Source organism: Schistocerca americana, chromosome 5, assembly GCF_021461395.2.
Source record: "Schistocerca americana isolate TAMUIC-IGC-003095 chromosome 5, iqSchAmer2.1, whole genome shotgun sequence".
In the NCBI taxonomy this organism is placed as follows: Eukaryota; Metazoa; Arthropoda; class Insecta; order Orthoptera; family Acrididae; genus Schistocerca; species Schistocerca americana.
This window is the reverse complement of record NC_060123.1, coordinates 177,255,977-177,276,341: the sequence shown is the minus strand read 5'-3', so window position 1 is coordinate 177,276,341 and position 20,365 is coordinate 177,255,977. Positions and strand designations below refer to the sequence as shown.

Sequence of the window (20,365 nt, the reverse complement as noted above, 5' to 3'; positions counted from 1 at the left end):
ACAGTAATGACAGTTAACTGAAGACAAATTTAAGAGCGCCATCAGCTGCTGATGGTGTCTTTCATTAAACACATTTCAGCTATGGTGCACTATCTTGTATATTTAATTAAGAAACTCGATGCGATGATTTCAGTCCTCGATTATATTTGCGTAGCAGTTAAAACAAACAAAAAGTTTCAAACTGTACTTTTAAATAGTCTTTCGTGTCATGTTGTTAAGGCTAGCTCGCTGATTGAAATTCTTCGGATGGTTTCTTCAAGTGTCGCAACATAAGAAAGCTTCCTCGGCACCAAGTCAGTACAAACAATCTTAGCTGAATTTTAGACGGAGAAAACTGCAGTTATTGACATAGCGATATTTTTACCCATGCTTACCGTCCAAGACGGTCATTTACAAATTTCATATCACCCTCTCTTCGCAGTGCATATCGATACACATAAACATTCGTTATAGAAAGCACCCTGGTGTTCGTTACGATTTTGGCGCTTAGCATTGCAACCAACATTAACCCAAATTTAATCGCCCATATTTCAGTAATTTTGTATTTTTGTCGTATTTATAATGCGTGAAGAATTGTAGTTACGTTCATAAAATATTTTTATTATTTTTAAAACAAGTATTCTCGTTAGAAGGAAGTGATAGTGATGCAACAAATGGTGTATTCAAACTTCCCCAAGATATGGTGGTATTTCTGAACGAGTTCCAAGTTTGAAGTTGATTTAAACGTACTGCCGTGCTGGTCATTCTGTCGTGAAGAATTGTGCAAATTTTTGAGAGCAGTTCGACGTTTATTTTTGTTAAAATGTCTAGCAAGCATATTTATTACTCGGAAAAATATTACGATGATGAATACGAGTATAGGTGAGTGAAGTGAAATGTGTATATTATATCTCGTCAAGAGTGTTGGAAAGCGCGGTCGTGTAAGTTTTCGTAATGTTGTTTATAAAGTTTTAAAAGTATTAATTAACGTCAGAGAAATTCTATAGATAGATAGAGCCTATACTGTGTTATTGTATCTTTTATCAGCCGTCTTCGAACAAAGGGAAACTAATGGTTAATTTTTGAAGTTGCTTAGAAAGAATAGGCATCTTTCCAGGTAAAGACAACTTTATATTTGATATCGTGTCCGTTGTTCTGAAGCATTTATACAATTAATTTGATGTTATTCGTTGCGTACGAATATCATTTATCCAGCTACAGATAGCATGTCGAGATGTTTTGGTGTGCTGTTACTTCACTCATTGAATCTCGGATTTCGGTAGATATTAATCTTGTATTTATTGTAGATTCTGCTTATAAGTGAAATACGCATTAGATTTACTTAATACTCAGTATGGTAGATCGCCATAGTGTGTGTTGTACTCACCCCTAATAATAATAATGATAATAATCATTTTATGAGGTACCAGTAATATATTACAAGCTACGACATTGTCGCGAATAATTAGTTGCAGACATTGTTAGACTCCATTTTATTACAAATCGCACTTAAGAACTACGCAGTTTGTAAATCATATGGATGTATTGAATAGTGACTAGCAACAATAGTCATAGCTATATGCCAACGGCAGGCTTTTATTTGCACAGCAGGATAAAATGTAATCTGAAACTTCGATTTTTTTTTTTCCCTTAGTTTTGTATTATGTACGGCGAGAAGTTAAGTCAACTCTTGTTTTAGGATTATTAAATAGCATGCCAGTGTTACTTAATTAGTTCTCTACAGCATTTGCTGTTTACTAGTGTGTTGTAGTAAGGTCCTACTGTGCAGCAAATATCTCTTGATTAGTCGAAATTGATGTTAGAAGTGAGGCACTTTGTGTATTGTACGAACTTCATTTCTTCTTATTCACCAAGTTTGGGGCTGGGACACCTTGTTTGTTTTGTTACATCTTACGTATTATATTTGCTTCATTGTCTTTCTCAGAACATGTCTTATTTAGTGAGCATTGAGATTGGGTCCACAACTGTGACGAATTGTTTAAATGGTTTAATGCATGTGGCAGCTGGTGTTTAATTGTTTACTCTATCACTATTAGTTTGCTACATTTTTCCCCTGCTGTTGGTGGTATATCTAGTCCTGCTATTAGTGATATGTTCTCTGTTGCATTCTTTAATTGATGAAATGAATTTTCATTTCAGATTGTTCTTGTTTCACGAAGGTCTTTCTTGGGATCATGTGTCCCTAGCCATGTGATTCAGGAACTTATTCACCTTATATGATTATGAGTCATTTGGCTCTCTTTTCATTACTAATTTCAGAGTTCATTCAACAATGTTAATATTAACTGAGTTGATATGAGTGAGCCAGCTGTAAACATTAAGGAAAGATAGAGGGGGGGGGGGGGGGGGGAATGCAGCACTCTGTTTTGTGGTGTTAGAAACACTCAACACTCTCTCTCTTTGTGATAACAGCAAAAAAATTATAAACTGTATACAGAATTGATGAAAATTTGAGCCATGTAGTAGACCCCATGAAAACATTGAGGTTTGGTTAATTTTTGCTTTATTAAAAATAGCCAGATTTGGTGACACACAAATCTGTAAATTATGTAATTTACATATTTGCATTCACTGATGGCCTATAACTGAAATTTTGGGTTCACTCCTTAGGCAAAAACTATTTGTTGCAGAAAAGAAAGTAGCCACTAATTAGTATTAAGATTAGAGACCACACATGCACATCTTGCCGATATCTCTTTAAGCTATTGGGAAATTCAACAATTTTCGCAGCTCATTTATTGATGAAATATGTATCATACCAGTGCTTCTATTTGGAAGCAGAATTTTTGAAACATACAAAATATTACACACTTAAAACAGTGCAAATGATATGGGAGGATATTTTGACACAATTTCTATCTATATTCTAACCTGCGATTATATTATGCCAGTGTTGTACAGTGGATCATTGAACTCCAATAAAAGCAGGTCTGCATGAAATTGGGAAAGAAAGTAAAAATCGATCTCTCTCTCGGCTTCAGTCAGTCCATCTTGTCCTCCGACCCCAATCGATCTTGTTCTTCCCACGCTCTCTCTCTCTTCATCCTCCTCTTTGTCCATTTCTTCCTCCCCCTTGCCATCTGTCTCCTCTATTTCCCACTGGCCAAATGCCCTTTTCAAGGTTGTCAGACTGAGCGAGGTGGCGCAGTGGCTAGCACACTGGACTCGCATTCGGGAGGACGACGGTTCAATCCCACGTCCGGCCATCCTGATTTAGGTTTTCCGTGATTCCCTAAATCGCTCCAGGCAAATGCTGGGATGGTTCCTTTGCAAAGGCACAGCAGACTTCCTTACCTTCCTTTCCTAATCCGATGAGACCATGACCTCGCTGTCTGGTCTACTTCCCAAAACAACAACAACAAGAAGGTTGCCACAGGTTCTGGAAATCAGGGAAATTTGAAAAAAGTGGAAAATCTTGTTTTTGTTTCAGTAGCTGAAATGGTTCGTTTACTGAGATCACATGCATTGCTGGTGGCTTGGTATAACTGAGTACGTGCGCTGCTTCCCTACTCACTCATTACTACTGCTTCAACCATTCTCTTCAGCTTGCGTTCAGTGCTGCTACCACTTCTTGCCACTAGCCTAGCAGCTGCTGACGAGAGGCAGGGAGGCATGAACTGTAGTTTGTTTGGATGCGAGTCTCAGATTATAGACACAGTGGCCAGAGACACAGTTGCATGAGTTGTGTCTGAGTATTGTGTCAATCTGTGTGTGTTCTTGTTTTATGACAAACGCTATAGCTGAAAATTTAGTTGTGGGAGTGTGATTGCCTTTTCTGCATGCCTGCTTGCCGCAGTGGTAACACTAGTTCTCGTCAGATCACCAAAGTGCTGTCGGGCTGTGCTAGTACTTGGATGGCTGACCATCCGGTCTACCGAGCACTGTTGGCAAGCCGGGTGTACTCAGCCCTTTTGAGGCAAACTGAGGAGCTACTTGATTGAGAATTAGCGGCTCTAGTCTCGTAAACTGACATATGGCCGGGAGAGCGTTGTGTTGACCACATGCCCCTCCATATCTGCATCCAGTGATGCCTATGGGCTGAGGATGACACAGCAGCTGGTCGGTACTGTTGGGCCTTCATGGCCTGTTCGGGAGGAGTAGAATGTCTGCTACTCGGCAGTTATCTTTACAGTGAGTTGCTACCTATGCTCATTGTTATATTCTCAGAGTATTTGAACAAGTTATGTGTGGAATGGATTGATCAGAATGATCTCTTTTCGTCAACATGTCTGCGGCTTGTGAATAGCTGGCCACACAAGTGGATTTCCATAAAGGGCCAAAACCACAGGCCATTTCTGTGGGTATCTGTAATCGATTGGGCCTGCTGATCTGAAGCCCTTCAGTTCCAACTAAAGTGCAGGCCTGCCCACTGGATCTAGTCTCACCGATCTTCCTGCAGGCCAGGTGTGTGTGTGTGTGTGTGTGTGTGTGTGTGTGTGTGTGTGTGTGTGTGTGTGTGTGTGCAGACTTACGAAATAGGGATGCCTTTCAAATTGACAGAGGAATACGCCAATATGGTGTTTATTTATGGAAATGTGATGTTAATGCTACGGCTGCAGTATACGAATATCATGTATGTTATTCATAGTCGGTAAGAGCACACAATACATGACGACAAGATAAAGATATTATGGATGCTGTTCGAGGTAGCCCGGGTACCAGTACATGATGTATCCATCAACAGTAAGCCATTTCACAACCTATGGTAAGCCATACACAGAAGTACAATAATCTGTATCCTTACCGTAAACAAAAAGTGCATCATTTACTTGCAGGAGATCCTGCCCTTTGCTTGGAGCTGTGCAACTGGTTAAATACTAATCGGCAGTTGCACAAATACATTTTATTTACTGATGATGAGGCACAGTTTACAGGAGATGGTATAAACAATTTACATAACAAGCACATATGGTCTGAAGCAAACCCACATACAACAGTGCAATTCAATTTCCAGCAGTGATTTAGCATAAATGTGTGGTGTGGTATAATCAACACACACTTTATTGGACCATTCATTTTCTCAGGAGACTAACTTGCGAGACATACTTAACAATTCATTTCACGAAGAAATGCCCTGCATGCTCGAAGGTGTTGCACTTGCTACATGATTGCAAATATAATGTCATCATGATGGCAAAGCTGTTACTACACATTTAAATGAACATTTTCCCCAGGAACGGATTGGCCATGGTGCTACACGTCTGTGGCCACACAGCTTGCCTGATTTAACACCAATGGAGTTTTGTGTATGGGGATGGATGAAAGACATGATTTATGAGGACAGTTGATACACGTGAGGCATTACTTGCTTGTATTATGAATGCAATAGACGAAATTAAGAACAACCCTGTGAAACTGAAATGAGCAACAAAATCTGTTCATATACTTGCGGCCAAATGCATTGAAATCGATGGAGACTGTTTTGAACATTTATTGTGAAATTGTATGCACACTGTACAACATCCTTAACACTGAGCTTTGTTTTTTCTGGTTTACTATGAATTCACGTGTGCTATGGTATTAATAAAAGCAGATTATCTTGCACATTCATACAGTTTCAGTAAATGTTACTACCATCATTTTTTCCAAAATTAAATTTTCTATATCTTCTGTTGAAAACTTTGTGAAGTTGTCTGGAATTTAAAAAACAAATCGGGCGAAATTGTTAATAAATTAAAAATTCACGAAATTACATCTTTGCTTCTCTGGGTGTTCTGGGAAACTATGCAGACACTCGTTTGGGACATGTTTTATTAGATTCACTAGATCAGTAACAAAAAGTAAATGGAAATTGTGGTTTACCTTAACCCCGTACAGTTTTGCGATGGCCTCCTATTAGTGAAGTTTCTAAATTTCAGACAAAATCTTCTATTAGCTAGGCAACAATGCAAATCTATATAGAAGGCTTTTTTGTAAGTCAAGCAATGCAGTGTCAACCTGAGTGTAACAGTCTGTTCCCTTCCTCTGATTGAACATAGCACACTGAGATTGACATGGTCAGTGTTCATGAAAACCATGTTGCTTTCAAAATAAAAGAGTAGCTTGGTTTCTGGAAAAGTTCTCATATATGGGGAAAATATTGTTTTTCTGATCTTGAGTCTGAAGATTGGTTTGATGCACTTCTCCGCACAATACTATCCTGTGCAAGCCCCTTCGTCTCCAAATTAGTGAAACTTACGTTCATGGGAACCTACTTGCTCTATCCATTCCTTGGTCTCCTAAAATTTTTACCCACTAAACTTCCAACTGATACAAAACTGATGGTTCCTTCATGCCTCAGAATGTGCACTGTCAACCAATCTGTTCACAAAGTCAAGTTGTACTGTAAACTTTTCTCCCCAATTCAGTTACCAGTCTCCTTATTGGTTATGCAATGAACCCATCTAATCTTCAACTTTCATATGTAGCACCGTATTTCAAAAGCTTGTATTCTCTTCTTGTCTATACTTATTGTCCACGTTTCACGTCCCTGCAAGGCTAGACTCCAAATAAATATCTTCAGAAAGAAATTTATATTTGATGTTAACTAATTGTTTTGCAATTTCTAAGTGTGATGTTGCCTTGTTTATTGTTGCAAACAAAACCTTCATTGTGAATTGAAGTCACTTAAAAGGGAAAAAAGTTGATAGCTTAAATTTTTGCTGCTCGTGCAGTGAAACTTCATCATCAGGCATGACATTTTAATTTTAGTTCCTTACTAATAATTCTATTGGCAATGCATTCTGCAGATAGTCTCCATATATATACACTACGAAATGTATGTTCAAATTATATTATTGTATGTGTTTCAGGAGAGATGTCATAAACATTGAGATGCATGGAAAAACTAATTTCGCTTATAATGGAGAACAAATTACTCAGACTATATCAGATATTTAACACATTTTCTCATCTGTAGAAAGAGAGATTTGAAGCATATTTTATGTGCAAGCCTGATTCTTTAAAGAATAGGGTGTGGTTTTTGTGGTCTGTATCTAATAGGCTACTTCAGATGGAAAGATCTTTTTTCATCATAACACAGATTTTAAAATAATAGTAGTTTCTGATATGATATTACACTTAAATCTAAGACATAAAATTGCTTCAAAATATCCAACTTTTTCACAAGTCTTTTTTGTAATATCTACTATATCACCCCTCTTTATGGTCAAAGTTTTTGTTTTTGGATTCATGTTCAGGAATTTATCAACAATTTCTAACATTTATTGGAAGTTCCAACTGCCTGTTGTGGATAAGGCTATAGTAGAGTTTATGGGGTGTAGATTCTATTAGGCTAGCTAACTCCATGAAACCTGATAAATGACAGTGCTGCTCGGTATGCTTTCTGACAATTTCTGTTAAAACATATGGAGCACTTCAGTCAACAGTTGTTGACACAGGTAAAAATACGTAAATACAGATAACTTGTTTCACCCAATAATTCAGATTCATAGTATATTAATCAAACATAATTTTTTATGTAGAAGCACATGGGACAAAAAAATTATACCTCCTAGGAGATAGCATGCAAATACTGTATCACACCACCTCTAGCCTTTATAAAGGCTACTGTCAAACAAGGAAGATAGTCTGCAAGTTCATTCAGGTTTGACATACCCAGTTATCAGATCTTGTAGAGCTACCAGAAAGTGGCGATGTGGATTGCAGAGTTTAATCTGCTGATCCAAATAGTCCTAGATATTTTCTATGAGAATAAGATAGGATGATTTAGTAGGCCAGTTGAGATGCGGGTAGGGTGCCAGTGTGTTTGGCAAACTAGGAGTGTATTAATGCAACCCTGAACATGGCTGTCGTCACAGAAGTGACCACATCATACTCGCCATCAAGTGTGAAAGAAGGGCCAGTACATCATCACCAAGAATGTTTAAATATATATCCTGTTTCTTGTTCCCAGTAAATGGAATGAGTGGGTGCAAGTTATGGTATGAATAGCACCCTCTACATGTCACAGAACCATCTCTGGTCCAAACTAAACCCTCGACACACCAGATTAACAATCTCATTGGGCCTTCAGTGCACTTGATGCCTTGTATCATTTATAGAGAGGTAAAACTGTGGCCCATGGAACCACACTACAATCCCAGTCACCTACTCACCAGTTTCTGTGTTTGGCCGGCATGCAGCTTTGTGCTGCAGTGAGCAGTGGCCTGTTGCAAGTAATCAGATTCCATTGCATGCAATTCCTTTCTCAACATTTACTCGGGGAAATGGTTTAGATGGACAAGTGTTCATTGCCAGCCACAATTCTTGTCTAGTTTGAAACTGGTTATTCAGAACAAGGTGCGACACTCGTGTGGTCACCCTTTTGGTTAGCATATATGTGCAGCCACTGTTCCTAACACCTTGTTGCATATTTCCAAGTGGTACACTATTTTCTGTACACAATTGGACAGTCGACAGTGATACGTAAACAAATCTAGCAATGGGGTAATTCCATGCCAAATGGCGTAGAGGTTCCGGCATGAACATCATGGGTTTTGGTGAAATTTTGTGTGAACAGTCACACGTTTCCAATGAACATTGTGAAACAACGAATCATTAATTCACTGCTTCTGGAGATCAATCTTTTGTTTGACCCTATAGTGCAGCTATTGACAGTGCACCTGTGAGTTTACTTGTGGTAATATTCTCTTGAAAGAGACAAAACTAAATTGTGTCATACAGTTTTTGCACTCTTATGTGAAATAACGAAAAAAAGATTTTCTGAGTGATTTGTGTATGCTAATTTAAAGCAAAGTTGGCCAAAAAAAAAAACATGAAAAAAATAGTGAAGTTTTTTTTTACTTGTCCACAAGTAATTACAGGACACACCTAAAACTTTGAATGTAAGAACTTACCAGTATTAGGTCGTAAAGTATAAAAGTTCATTCTCCTACTGCTATTCAATAGTTTACAAGTTAAGGGCAAAGTTGAAGACTTAAAATAAAATAAAAAAAATTGATATTTTGGCCCAGTTTTACAAGTCTTTTGCAAACTCTTTTTAATCGTTTTCATTTGAAAGACCTGTTCTAAATCCCCAAAAAAATGTTTAGTTTTTCAACACGAGCTTATAAGACCCTAAAAACAAAAGGTGGAGGTGTATTAGACCTGTATTCTGTTAGTACTTTGATTAAATCTGACATCTTTTATGTTCTACGATTGTGTAGTATTCTCTGGGGAAGGAGACATCAAAAGCCTTGATGACCAGAAAATGAGATACAGGATGAGTAACTCCAAAAACTTGAGGAAAAAGGTATCTTTTGTCATGACTACTCATGACCTATTTCAGTCTGTTTTTCTGCTGTAACTACAGAATCAAACTGGTTATAAACTTCACAACGTAATTGTACATTACCAAGGCAGTGGATATCGTGGTAGTAAAATGGTTGCATAACAGCTGCAGCCCACATCATAAAAATAGCCTGCAGGTTTTACACCACTGTCACATTGCGAAAATTTTAGTAAAGTTCACAACAGTCTTCCTGTCATTTTATGGAATGGATTCATGTTATAGAGAATAATTAGTATATCTTTTTATTATGTAATGCTCTGTTGATATGCTACTGTAATTCTATTTTGAGGTACATTGTAGACCTGGAAAAAATGTATAAATGTTTTGGTATGGTTTGTAGTGGCTTAGCCACAGCTGGTTCCATTTGAAGTGAGAAAACCAGCATCCCCATCGCCGTGGGGCCACACCCGATAGTGCAACAGCAGCCATGTGAGAGTTTATTACAGGTTCCCAAAACCTGACAAAGGTTTCTTACACAGCATCCCAAGCACATATGTTTTTATAAGTATCAGAGGCCAGAGCTTAAAGAAGTCTCTTTTAGGATCTTAAACTTATTCAATTTTTTGTAGGTTTCATTTATTTACTGTAGGTCATGAGGAAAACCGTACTGCTGGTCAGATGATGTCACTGATGGTATTGCTTGGGAAGAAATTTTGGTAAGCTAGAACCCAAAAAATTACTTTTCAAATAAGATTACTTCAAATTATTAGAACCACAAAAAAGATAAACCATTTTTTGTTCGATTCCTTATTCCATTTACTTTTTTATAAAAAGTATTGTAGAGCTGAAAGCTGGAAAAAACTATTTACTTACAGTTTTTCACAATTGTAGAATGTAAGATGTCAGATTTAATTTTTAGTGCTAGTGACATATGGGCACATCTCAATGCATCTGTACCTTGTTCTTTTTTAGGGCCTTATATGCTTGCGTTGCAAAACCAGATCTAGTTCTTTAGGTGGTTTACAGTTTCATCTTTCTAAAGAAAACAATTTAAAAAGTTGGCAGAAGACTGTTTGTACAAATGGACCAAAAAATAGCCATTTTTGGCTTTCTCCTGAGCCAGTTTTTGGCAGACTTTGCTTCAAATTATTCATATACAAATCACTCGGGAAGTCTTTATTATTCAGCTTTAGTGAGCACAAAATGTTGTACACAGTAATCGAGTTACGTTGCTTTCGAGAAAATATTACTTGAGATATTATGTCTCAAAGTTGCTGAAAACTCAGTTGCAGTATTGATAGGTGCGCTAGGGGGTCAAACAGATGACTACATCTTTGAGTATTGAATTAATTATTGATGAAGTTTCACAATGTTCATTGGGAACATGTGTGAATATTCACACAATTTCAGCAGAAAACTGATGGTCATGTGGGAACTTTCCAAAATTAGACCAATTGGTGTGGAATGGCCCAGCTTCATTCAAGTTGTGATGAAGGTATGTCCAAATATGATGGCTTCTTTCTGTCACGTCTCCACGTTGACCCACGTTACTGCGTAAATCACAGACAACCGTCTGTCACAAGCTCTCCACTTCACTGCCATGACTTTCGTCAGTGGTCGAGGGGCACATGTCTGTCTCATTCCAGTTTTACATCATCTACTTTGGTCCATGTTGGACAGTGTGCTGTTTTAAGAGGGTAGCAATTTCGAGTGAACTGACATTAACTATGCTTCAATTCTTATTCTGTCATTTTTGTAGTTATTTTCATTTTTGTATGTTTCAGGCCTTATATCCACCATATATCATCCTGGTTCAATTAACATACATATTTCCATGTGAACAGAACTGGCAGTCTTTGGGGATTCTCGAATTCTAATTTAATCCACTGGATCTTGCTGAAAATTGGCCTTCAGTGTCATTTGAAATTGTAGAAATGGTGGTCGTCGTCGTCTTCAGTCCTGAGATTGGTTTGCTGTAGCTCTCCATGCTACTCTATCCTGTGCAAGCTTCTTCATCTTCCAGTACTTACTGCAACCTACATCCTTCTGAATCTGCTTAGTGTATTCATCTCTTGGTCTCCCTCTACGAGTTTTACCCTCCACGCTGCCCTCCAATGCTAAATTTGTGATCCCTTGATGCCTCAGAACATGTCCTACCAACCGGTCCCCTCTTTTTGTCAAGTTGTGCCACAAACTCCTCTTCTCCCCAGTTCTATTCAGTACCTCCTCATTAGTTATGTGATCTACCCATCTAATGTTCAGCATTCTTCTGTAGCACCATATTTCTAAAGCTTTTGTTCTCTTCTTGCCCAAACTATTTATCGTCCATGTTTCACTTCCATACATGGCTACACTTCATATAAATACTGTCAGAAACGACTTCCTGACACTTTAATCTATACTCGATGTTAAAAAATTTCTCTTCTTCAGACGCTTTCCTTGCCATTGCCAGCCTACATTTTATATCTTCCCTACTTCGACAATCATCAGTTATTTTGCTCCCCAAATAGCAAAATTCCTTTACTACTTTAAGTGTCTCATTTTCTAATCTAATTCCCACAGCATCACCTGACTTAATTCAACTACATTCCATTATCCTTGTTTTGCTTTTGTTGATGTTCATCTTACATCCTCCTTTCAAGACAGTGTCCATTCCGTTCAACTGCTATTCTAAGTCCTTTGCTGTCTGTGGCAGAATTACAATGTCATCGGCGAACCTCAAAGTTTTCATTTCTTCTCCGTGGATTTTAATACCTACTCCAAATTTTTCTTTTGTTTCCTTTACTGCTTGCTCAATACACAGAATGAATAGCATCGGGGATAGGCTACAACCCTGTCTCACTCCCTTCCCAACCACTGCTTCCCTTTCATACCCCTCGACTCTTATAACTGTCATCTGGTTTCTGTACAAATTGTAAATAACCTTTCGCTCCCTGTATTTTACCCCTGCCACCTTTTAGAATTTGAGAGTATTCCAGTTAACATTGTCAAAAGCTTTCTCTAAGCCTACAAATGCTAGAAACGTACGTTTGCATTTCTTTAATCTTTCTTCTAAGATAAGTCGTAAGGTCAGTATTGTCTCGTGTGTTCCAACATTTCTACGGAATCCAAACTGATCTTCCCCGAGGTCGGCTTCTACCAGTTTTTCCATTTGTCTGTAGAGAATTTGCGTTAGTATTTTGCAGCTGCGACTTATTAAACAGATAGTTCGGTAATTTTCACATCTGTCAATACCTGCTTTCTTTGGGATTGGAATTATTATATTCTTCTTGAAGTTTGAGGGTATTTCGCCTGTCTCATACATATTGCTCACCAGATGGTAGAGTTTTGTCGTGACTGGCTCTCCCAAGGCCGTCAGTAGTTCTAATGGAATGTTGTCTACTCCTGGAGCCTTGTTTTGCCTCAGGTATTTGAGTGCTCTGTCAAACTCTTCACGCAGTATCGTATCTCCCAATTCATCTTCATCTACATCCTCTTCCATTTCCATAATATTGTCCTCAAGTACATCACCCTTGTATAGACCCTCTATATACTCCTTCCACCTTTCTGCTTTCCCTTCTTTGCTTAGAACTGGGTTTCCATCTGAGCTCTTGATATCAATACAAGTGGTTCTCTTTTCTCCAAAGGTCTCTTCAATTTTCCTGTAGGTGGTATCTATCTTACCCCTAGTGAGATAAGCCTCTACATCCTTACATTTGCCCTCTAGCCATCCCTGCTTAGCCATTTTGCACTTCCTGTCGATCTCATTTTTGAGACATTTGTATTCCTTTTTGCCTGATTCATTTACTGAATTTTTATATTTTCTCCTTTCATTAATTAAATTCAATATTTCTTCTGTTACCCAAGGATTTCTATTAGCCCTTGTCTTTTTAGCTACTTGATCATCTGCTGCCTTCACTACTTCATCCCTCAGAGCTACCCATTCTTCTTCTACTGTATTTCTTTACCCCATTCCTGTCAATTGCTCCCTTACGCTCTCCCTGAAACTCTCTACAACCTCTTGTTTAGTCAGTTTATCCAGGTCTCATCTCCTTAAATTCCCACCTTTTTGCAGTTTTTTCAGTTTTAATCTACAGGTCATAACCAATAGATTGTGGTCAGAGTCCACATCTGCCCCTGGAAATGTCTTACAATTTAAAACCTGGTTTCCAAATCTCTGTCTTACCATTATATAATCTATCTGAAACCTGTCAGTATCTCCAGGTTTCTTCCATGTATACAACCTTCTTTTATGATTCTTGAACCAAGTGTTAGCTATGATTAAGTTATGTTCTGTGCAAAATTCTACCAGGTGGCTTCCTCTTTCATTTCTTCCCCCCAATCCATATTCACCTACTATGTTTCCTTCTCTCCCTTCTCCTACTCTCGAATTCCAGTCACCCGTGACTATTAAATATTCATCTCCCTTCACTCTTTTATCTCGTCATATATTTCATCAATTTCTTCATCATCTGCAGAGCTAGTTGGCATATAAACTTGTACTACTGTAGTAGGCATGGGCTTCGTTTCTGTATTGGCCACAATAATGCGTTAGCTATGCTGTTTGTAGTAGTAGCTTGCCCGCACTCCAATTTTGTTTTTATTCATTATTAACCTACTCCTGCATTACCCCTATTTGATTTTGTATTTATAACCCTGTATTCACCTGCCCGAAAGTCTTGTTCCTCCTGCCACCGAACTTCACTAATTCCCACTATATCTAACTTTAACCTATCCATTTCCCTTTTTAAATTTTCTAACCTACTTGCCCGATTAAGGGATCTGACATTCCATGCTCCAATCCGTAGAACGCCAGTTTTCTTTCTCCTGATAATGACGTCCTCTTGAGTAGTCCCTGCCCGGAGATTGGAATGGGGACTATTTTACCTCTGGAATATTTTACCCAAGAGGACGCCATCATCATTTAACCATACAGTAAAGCTGCATGCCCTCGGGAAAAATTACGGCTGTAGTTTCCCCCTTGCTTTCAGCCATTCACAGTACCAGCACAGCAAGGCTGTTTTGGTTAGTGTTACAAGGCCTGATGATCAATCATCCAGACTGTTGCCCTTGCAGCTACTGAAATGCTGAAATGGCTGCTGCCACTCTTCAGGAACAACACGTTTGTCTGGCCTGTCAACAGATACCCGCCCGTTGTGGTTGCACCTACAGTACGGCTATCTGTATCACTGAGCCACACAAGTCTCCCCACCAACGCCAAGGTCCGTGGTTCAAGGGGGGGGGGTACAAATGGTAGTATCGTTGAAAAGATGGCTTGTGGCTTGTAGTTCCAATGAAGAGCTTGCTTGACATAAACATTTCACACACTATTGTAATTAATAAAAAAAAATAAAAAAATAAAAATAAAAAAAAGCTACCTTAGCTGAAGGCGACATTTCTCAGAGTTTCAGCAGTTACTAGCAGAGTGAACAGTTGGCAATTTGACAGCTTTAGTTGAAATTGTATATTCATTCCTGAGTAATAGCATAACAACACTGACATACATATTGAATTGTAGCAGACAAATTTCTATTTTGCACTGAAGTCTAACTAATAATCTATTGAAATTCCCTCAAACAGCATATGAAGTTTTGGGTCTGCGTTCCTGAACAGAGACTACAAAGAAAATATGGATATTCACAGGAGCTGTGTGTTTAAGATATTATAGTATGTTCCCCATAAAACCGGTACACCTCATGTCCAAACAATGAACTGATTAAAAAAGAATAGATAATAGGACCAAAAAAAATCCTTCAGTTGTCTGTTTATATGAGATGCTTGAAGTGGTGGCCATTGGCATCCAAGCCACTTTCAAAGCAAATCAATTAGAGATGTTTAACCGGTACATGAGGTGTAACAGTTTTATGTGGGACACTTTTTACTTAGTGGTTGATTCTTTATTTTCTCACGACGTTGTAGCTGATCAGTGCAATGGGGGTGTACTGGTGGTTTATTGTGCCAGCAGATCTCTTTCAATGATAAGACGTATTGCTATAGTCCCACTGCTCGCTGAAATATTGTTCCAACTGGACACTATATACTAGCACTTCACCCATGTGTGATGTTTGCCTCCTTTATTTCTTCGTTGATTGTCCTTGGTGTTGAGGTACTGCGTTGCTATACTGACTGAAAAAATAGGGGGATGGAAGTTCAACACTTACTACTTTAAATGCTGTAGTAGACAGTTGCACGGTTGAGTTTCACTTCAGTCTCTACTTTTCCCTGTTCACCATCCCGCAATATTACAGAGTTAATATGGCCAGTAAACTATTGGAATATTTTGATAAGCCACATTAATAGGTTGCAGGCGAACATCAGCAGACTGCTACGATAGTTTACTGTTATACATCTAAGAGCAGTAAAAACCAAAGCACACAGCTCACAGCTCTTACAGAATAATACCCTACATATTGAACAGAAACTGTCATTGTTTTAACACACGACCTATTGGTGTAACACTTATTTCATGGTTAAGTTGAGGCATTGTTGTTGACCTAACCAGCACAGGTTTCTCGTCTGAAAATCTGCTGTGGACTGACTGACTAGAGCTCAAAACCGTGCCTTTATATATCATTATAATAATAGGTACTGAAACTATACATTGTTTGATGATTAATTTACAGAAATTACAATTAAAACATAACACATAAATTTAGCTGTGTACATAGAAAAAATGGGTTTTTAAGTTTCTTCTACCATGATGGTTAAGCCTAATTGTTTGTTTAAATGATGAAATTAACAGATATAGTTACGGAAACAATACTTTTCATGCTATAACAAAATATATTAACTAGGAATAGTCGAAATAAATTGGAAAATCAATTGCATGCATAGCACTAAACACAAAATTAGACTTGGTGCTATATCCTTTAAAACTGAAGGCCAGCCTTTCTCTTTTATTAAAATGCAGATTATACTTACTTATGTTAATGGTAATTAGTTAAAATGCAAAAATGAGTTTTAAGGAGGCAGATGGCAAAACAAGAGGAAGTAAAAAGATCACAGCTTGCTTCGTCTCATAGGGAATGTTCAGTCTACTGAATGGGTGCTAATTTTATATGCAAATATGAGTTGATTTAAAGTGTCATTACTAGAAAATACTTTCGAACAGGCTTGAAATGAGTCCTTATATTCCATACCTGAGGGAAGTATGTTCTTCTCTTGTATTACACAGTATATTACTCCTTGGAGTGTACAAATAATAAGCACACTTCACTCTCCTGTGTTCCAGTCCTATGAAGTTCCAAACCTCTTCCATAAGAGCCAGACTTTAACAAAACCCTACGGGTACAATTTGGCAACAAATATTAAGTGCTGTCCTCATCTATTGATAATGTAAAATGTCAATCCACATATAATCATATTTATTTTCTAGGCCAAACACACAGTTCTTGAGATGTTTCATGTTCTAGAAATTTGTTAAATTCTGCAATTTTCTGGAAGCTTCCACATTGTTGCAAAGACTGTAATATTGTTGGAAGGTTGTATGTAAAGACAGTCCAGAATAACAGCCGATTTAACTAATTGAGATGTGGTGTAATGAGTTGTTTTTATTCTGTTTTTATTTCATTACATTGGCCCAAGAGAGAGACTGCATAACTAATGTTGTATCTTCTCCTTTTCAGGATAAAAAGCTTCGGTAAATTTTTGAGACAGCAAAACTATTACACTAAAGAAATTAGGCACAAAAGTTAAAAAAAGAACATTGTGAAACTTGTTAACTGAAAAACGGTAGTTTTACTTTTCAGAGAATGTACTACTGTACGATACTAATCACAGTAAACGAGTAAAAATTTCTAGGACTGACAATTTTCACCCCCTCAAGGGGGCACATCTCTTTTGCATGTACACGCTTGGCCACCATGGGGCCCCAGCCATTGCAGCGCTTCTCCCCTTTCTGTGCTGCAAGACCATCCTTCTACTATTCCTTTTCCCCCCCTCTGCATTTCCATTGGTGCGAACTATGCTTGCATTTGGTTATGATTTTGGCCTCTTTTCTTATTCATCTTCTTCTTCCCTCTCCTGGCACTTAATACAACTTCTCATGCTTCACAGCATGGTCTTTATTGATGGGTCTGGCCTACCATTTCTCTTCCAAATTTTGCGAACTGCAAATCGTGCAGGGAAGGTAGCCCAACACGGTGCACATTCCATTTTTTTGTGCCCCTATTTGCACCCTTCCTTTCTGGCAAAAGTAATAGGCCCAAAACCGAACACAGTAGCCATCCCATTGGGGACCAGGTAACAACTTGATGGTAAATTCAGACCACAATGGGGTTTGCACTATTGGTGCATGTGCTGGAAACACAACACATATGTAAAAGAGTACGGGCAGTGGTTACCCAGCCAGATAGCTATTGCTGTAGCTGGGTGGCACGTATAGGGAGATCGCCTGTTTGGGGTGGGTAGCATCAAGGTGGAGGACTCCGTGAATAAAGCAGCTCAAACTTTCTGCCCCTGGTGACTGCAGGGCCCCAGCAGTATTTTCTGAAGGGAAGGATTACTGCAGTGCAGAGAAATATGACATTACAATGTTTCCCCCCTGGCTACACCATGGGAGGAATGTATCATTAAGAAACAAGGCCAGAAATACTCCTCAAAGTACTTAGTGTGCTTACTTGCTCTAGGACTGATGAGAATTCCTTTTTGGCCAGAGGTATTCTTCTTTATTGAGCACCATGAGGATATGTTTGGGAAAGTAGTTCAGATCTTATGCGAACAGCATCCCCTGCTGATAGCAGGTGCTGCTTACCTGTGACAACTGGGTGACATTTGTGTAACTATAACTATTCCCCGCCCCCCGTAAGTCCCAGAATGGTGCAGAGTATGGTCTTCCACTGTGACATCATTTTACAGACGAATGAAGAATTACATGCAGATTTGGAGTGTTCAGGTGTGCATTTTGTCTGTTGTGTGTACCAGGCCAAAATACAGGATGGAGCAAATCAGTGGCCCAGATGAGAGGATAAGATTGTATGTCTACATCTACATCTACATTTATACTCCGTAAGCCACCCAACGGTGTGTGGCGGAGGGCACTTTACGTGCCACTGTCATTACCTCCCTTTCCTGTTCCAGTCGCGTATGGTTCGCGGGAAGAAAGACTGCCGGAAAGCCTCCGTGTGCGCTCAAATCTCTCTAATTTTACGTTCGTGATCTCCTCGGGAGGTATAAGTAGGGGGAAGCAATATATTCGATACCTCATCCAGAAACGCACCCTCTCGAAACCTGGCGAGCAAGCTACACCGCGATGCAGAGCGCCTCTCTTGCAGAGTCTGCCACTTGAGTTTGCTAAACATCTCCATAACGCTATCATGGCTACCAAATAACCCTGTGACGAAACGCGCCGCTCTTCTTTGGATCTTCTCTACCTCCTCTGTCAACCTGATCTGGTACGGATCCCACACTGATGAGCAATACTCAAGTATAGGTCGAACGAGTGTTTTGTAAGCCACCTGCTTTGTTGATGTCCTACATTTTCTAAGGACTCTCCCAATGAATCTCAACCTGGTACCCGCCTTACCAACAATTAATTTTATATGATCATTCCACTTCAAATCGTTCTGTACGCATACTCGCAGATATTTTACAGAAGTAACTGCTACCAGTGTTTGTTCCGCTATCATATAATCATACAATAGAGGATCCTTCTTTCTATGTGTTCGCAATACATTACATTTGTCTGTGTTAAGGGTCAGTTGCCACTCCCTGCACCAAGTACCTATCCGCTTCAGATCTTCCTGCTTTTCGCTACAATTTTCTAATGCTGCAACTTCTCTGTATACTACAGCATCATCTGCGGAAAGCTGCATGGAACTTCAGACACTAGGTTATTTATATATATTGTGAAAAGCAATGGTCCCATAACACTCCCCTGTGGCACACCAGAGGTTACTTCTGTAGACGTCTCTCCATTGATAACAACATGCCGTGTTCTGTTTGCTAAAAACTCTTCAATCCAGCCACACATCTGGTTTGATATTCCGTAGGCTCTTACTTTATCAGGCGACAGTGCGGAACTGTATCGAACGCCTTCCGGAAGTCAAGGAAATAGCATCTACCTGGGAGCCTGTATCTAATATTTTCTGGGTCTCAAGAACAAATAAAGCAAGTTGGGTCTCACACGATCGCTGTTTCTGGAATCCATGTTGATTCCTACAGAGTAGATTCTGGGTTTCCAAAAACGACATAATACGCGAGCAAAAAACGTGTTCTAAAATTCTACAACAGATCGACGTCAGAGATATGTCTATAGTTTTGCGCATCTGCTAGACGACCCTTCTTGAAGACTGGGACTACCTGTGCTCTTTTCCAATCATTTGCAACCTTCCGTTCCTCTAGAGACTTGCGGTACACGGCTGTTAGAAGGGGGGCAAGTTCTTTTGCGTACTCTGTGTAGAATCGAATTGGTATCCCGTCAGGTCCAGCGGACTTTCCTCTGTTGAGTGATTCCAGTTGCTTTTCTATTCCTTGGACACTTATTTCGATGTCAGCCATTTTCTCGTTTGTGCGAGGATTTAGAGAAGGAACTGCAGTGCGGTCTTCCTCTGTGAAACAACTTTGGAAAAAGGTGTTTAGTATTTCAGCATTACGCGTGTCATCCTCTGTTTCAATGCCATCATCATCCCGGAGTGTCTGGATATGCTGTTTCGAGCCACTTACTGATTTAACGCAAGACCAGAACTTCCTAGGATTTTCTGTCAAGTTGGTACATAGAATTTTACTTTAGAATTCACTTAACGCTTCACACTTAGCCCTCCTTACGCTAACTTTGACATCGTTTAGCTTCTGTTTGAGAGGTTTTGGCTGCGTTTAAATTTGGAGTGAAGCTCTCTTTGCTTTCGCAGTAGTTTCCTAACTTTGTTGTTGAACCACGGTGGGTTTTTCCCATCCTTCACAGTTTTACTCGGCACGTACTTGTCTAAAACGCATTTTACGATTGCCTTGAACTCTTTTCATAAACACTCAACATTGTCAGTGTCGGAACAGAAGTTTTCATTTTGATCTGTTAGGTAGTCTGAAATCTGTCGTCTATTACTCTTGCTAAACAGATAAACCGTCCTCCCTTTTTTTATATTCCTACTAACTTCCATATTCAGGGATGCTGCAACGGCCTTATGATCACTGATTCCCTGTTCTGTACATACAGAGTCGAAGAGTTCGGGTCTGTTTGTT

The 20,365-nt window shown here is 39.0% G+C and overlaps 1 protein-coding gene across 1 annotated transcript in view; it reads left to right on the top strand.

The window, feature by feature from the left end:
• The first annotated feature begins 683 nt into the window (after positions 1–683).
• LOC124615810 (cyclin-dependent kinases regulatory subunit) overlaps positions 684–20,365 on the top strand; it is a 37,930-nt gene continuing 18,248 nt past the window's right edge. Inside the window, exon 1 of the mRNA XM_047143950.1 lies at positions 684–861. Coding sequence (XP_046999906.1) covers positions 803–861 — 59 coding nt within the window. The 5' untranslated portion in view covers positions 684–802. The remainder of the gene's footprint in view (positions 862–20,365) is intronic.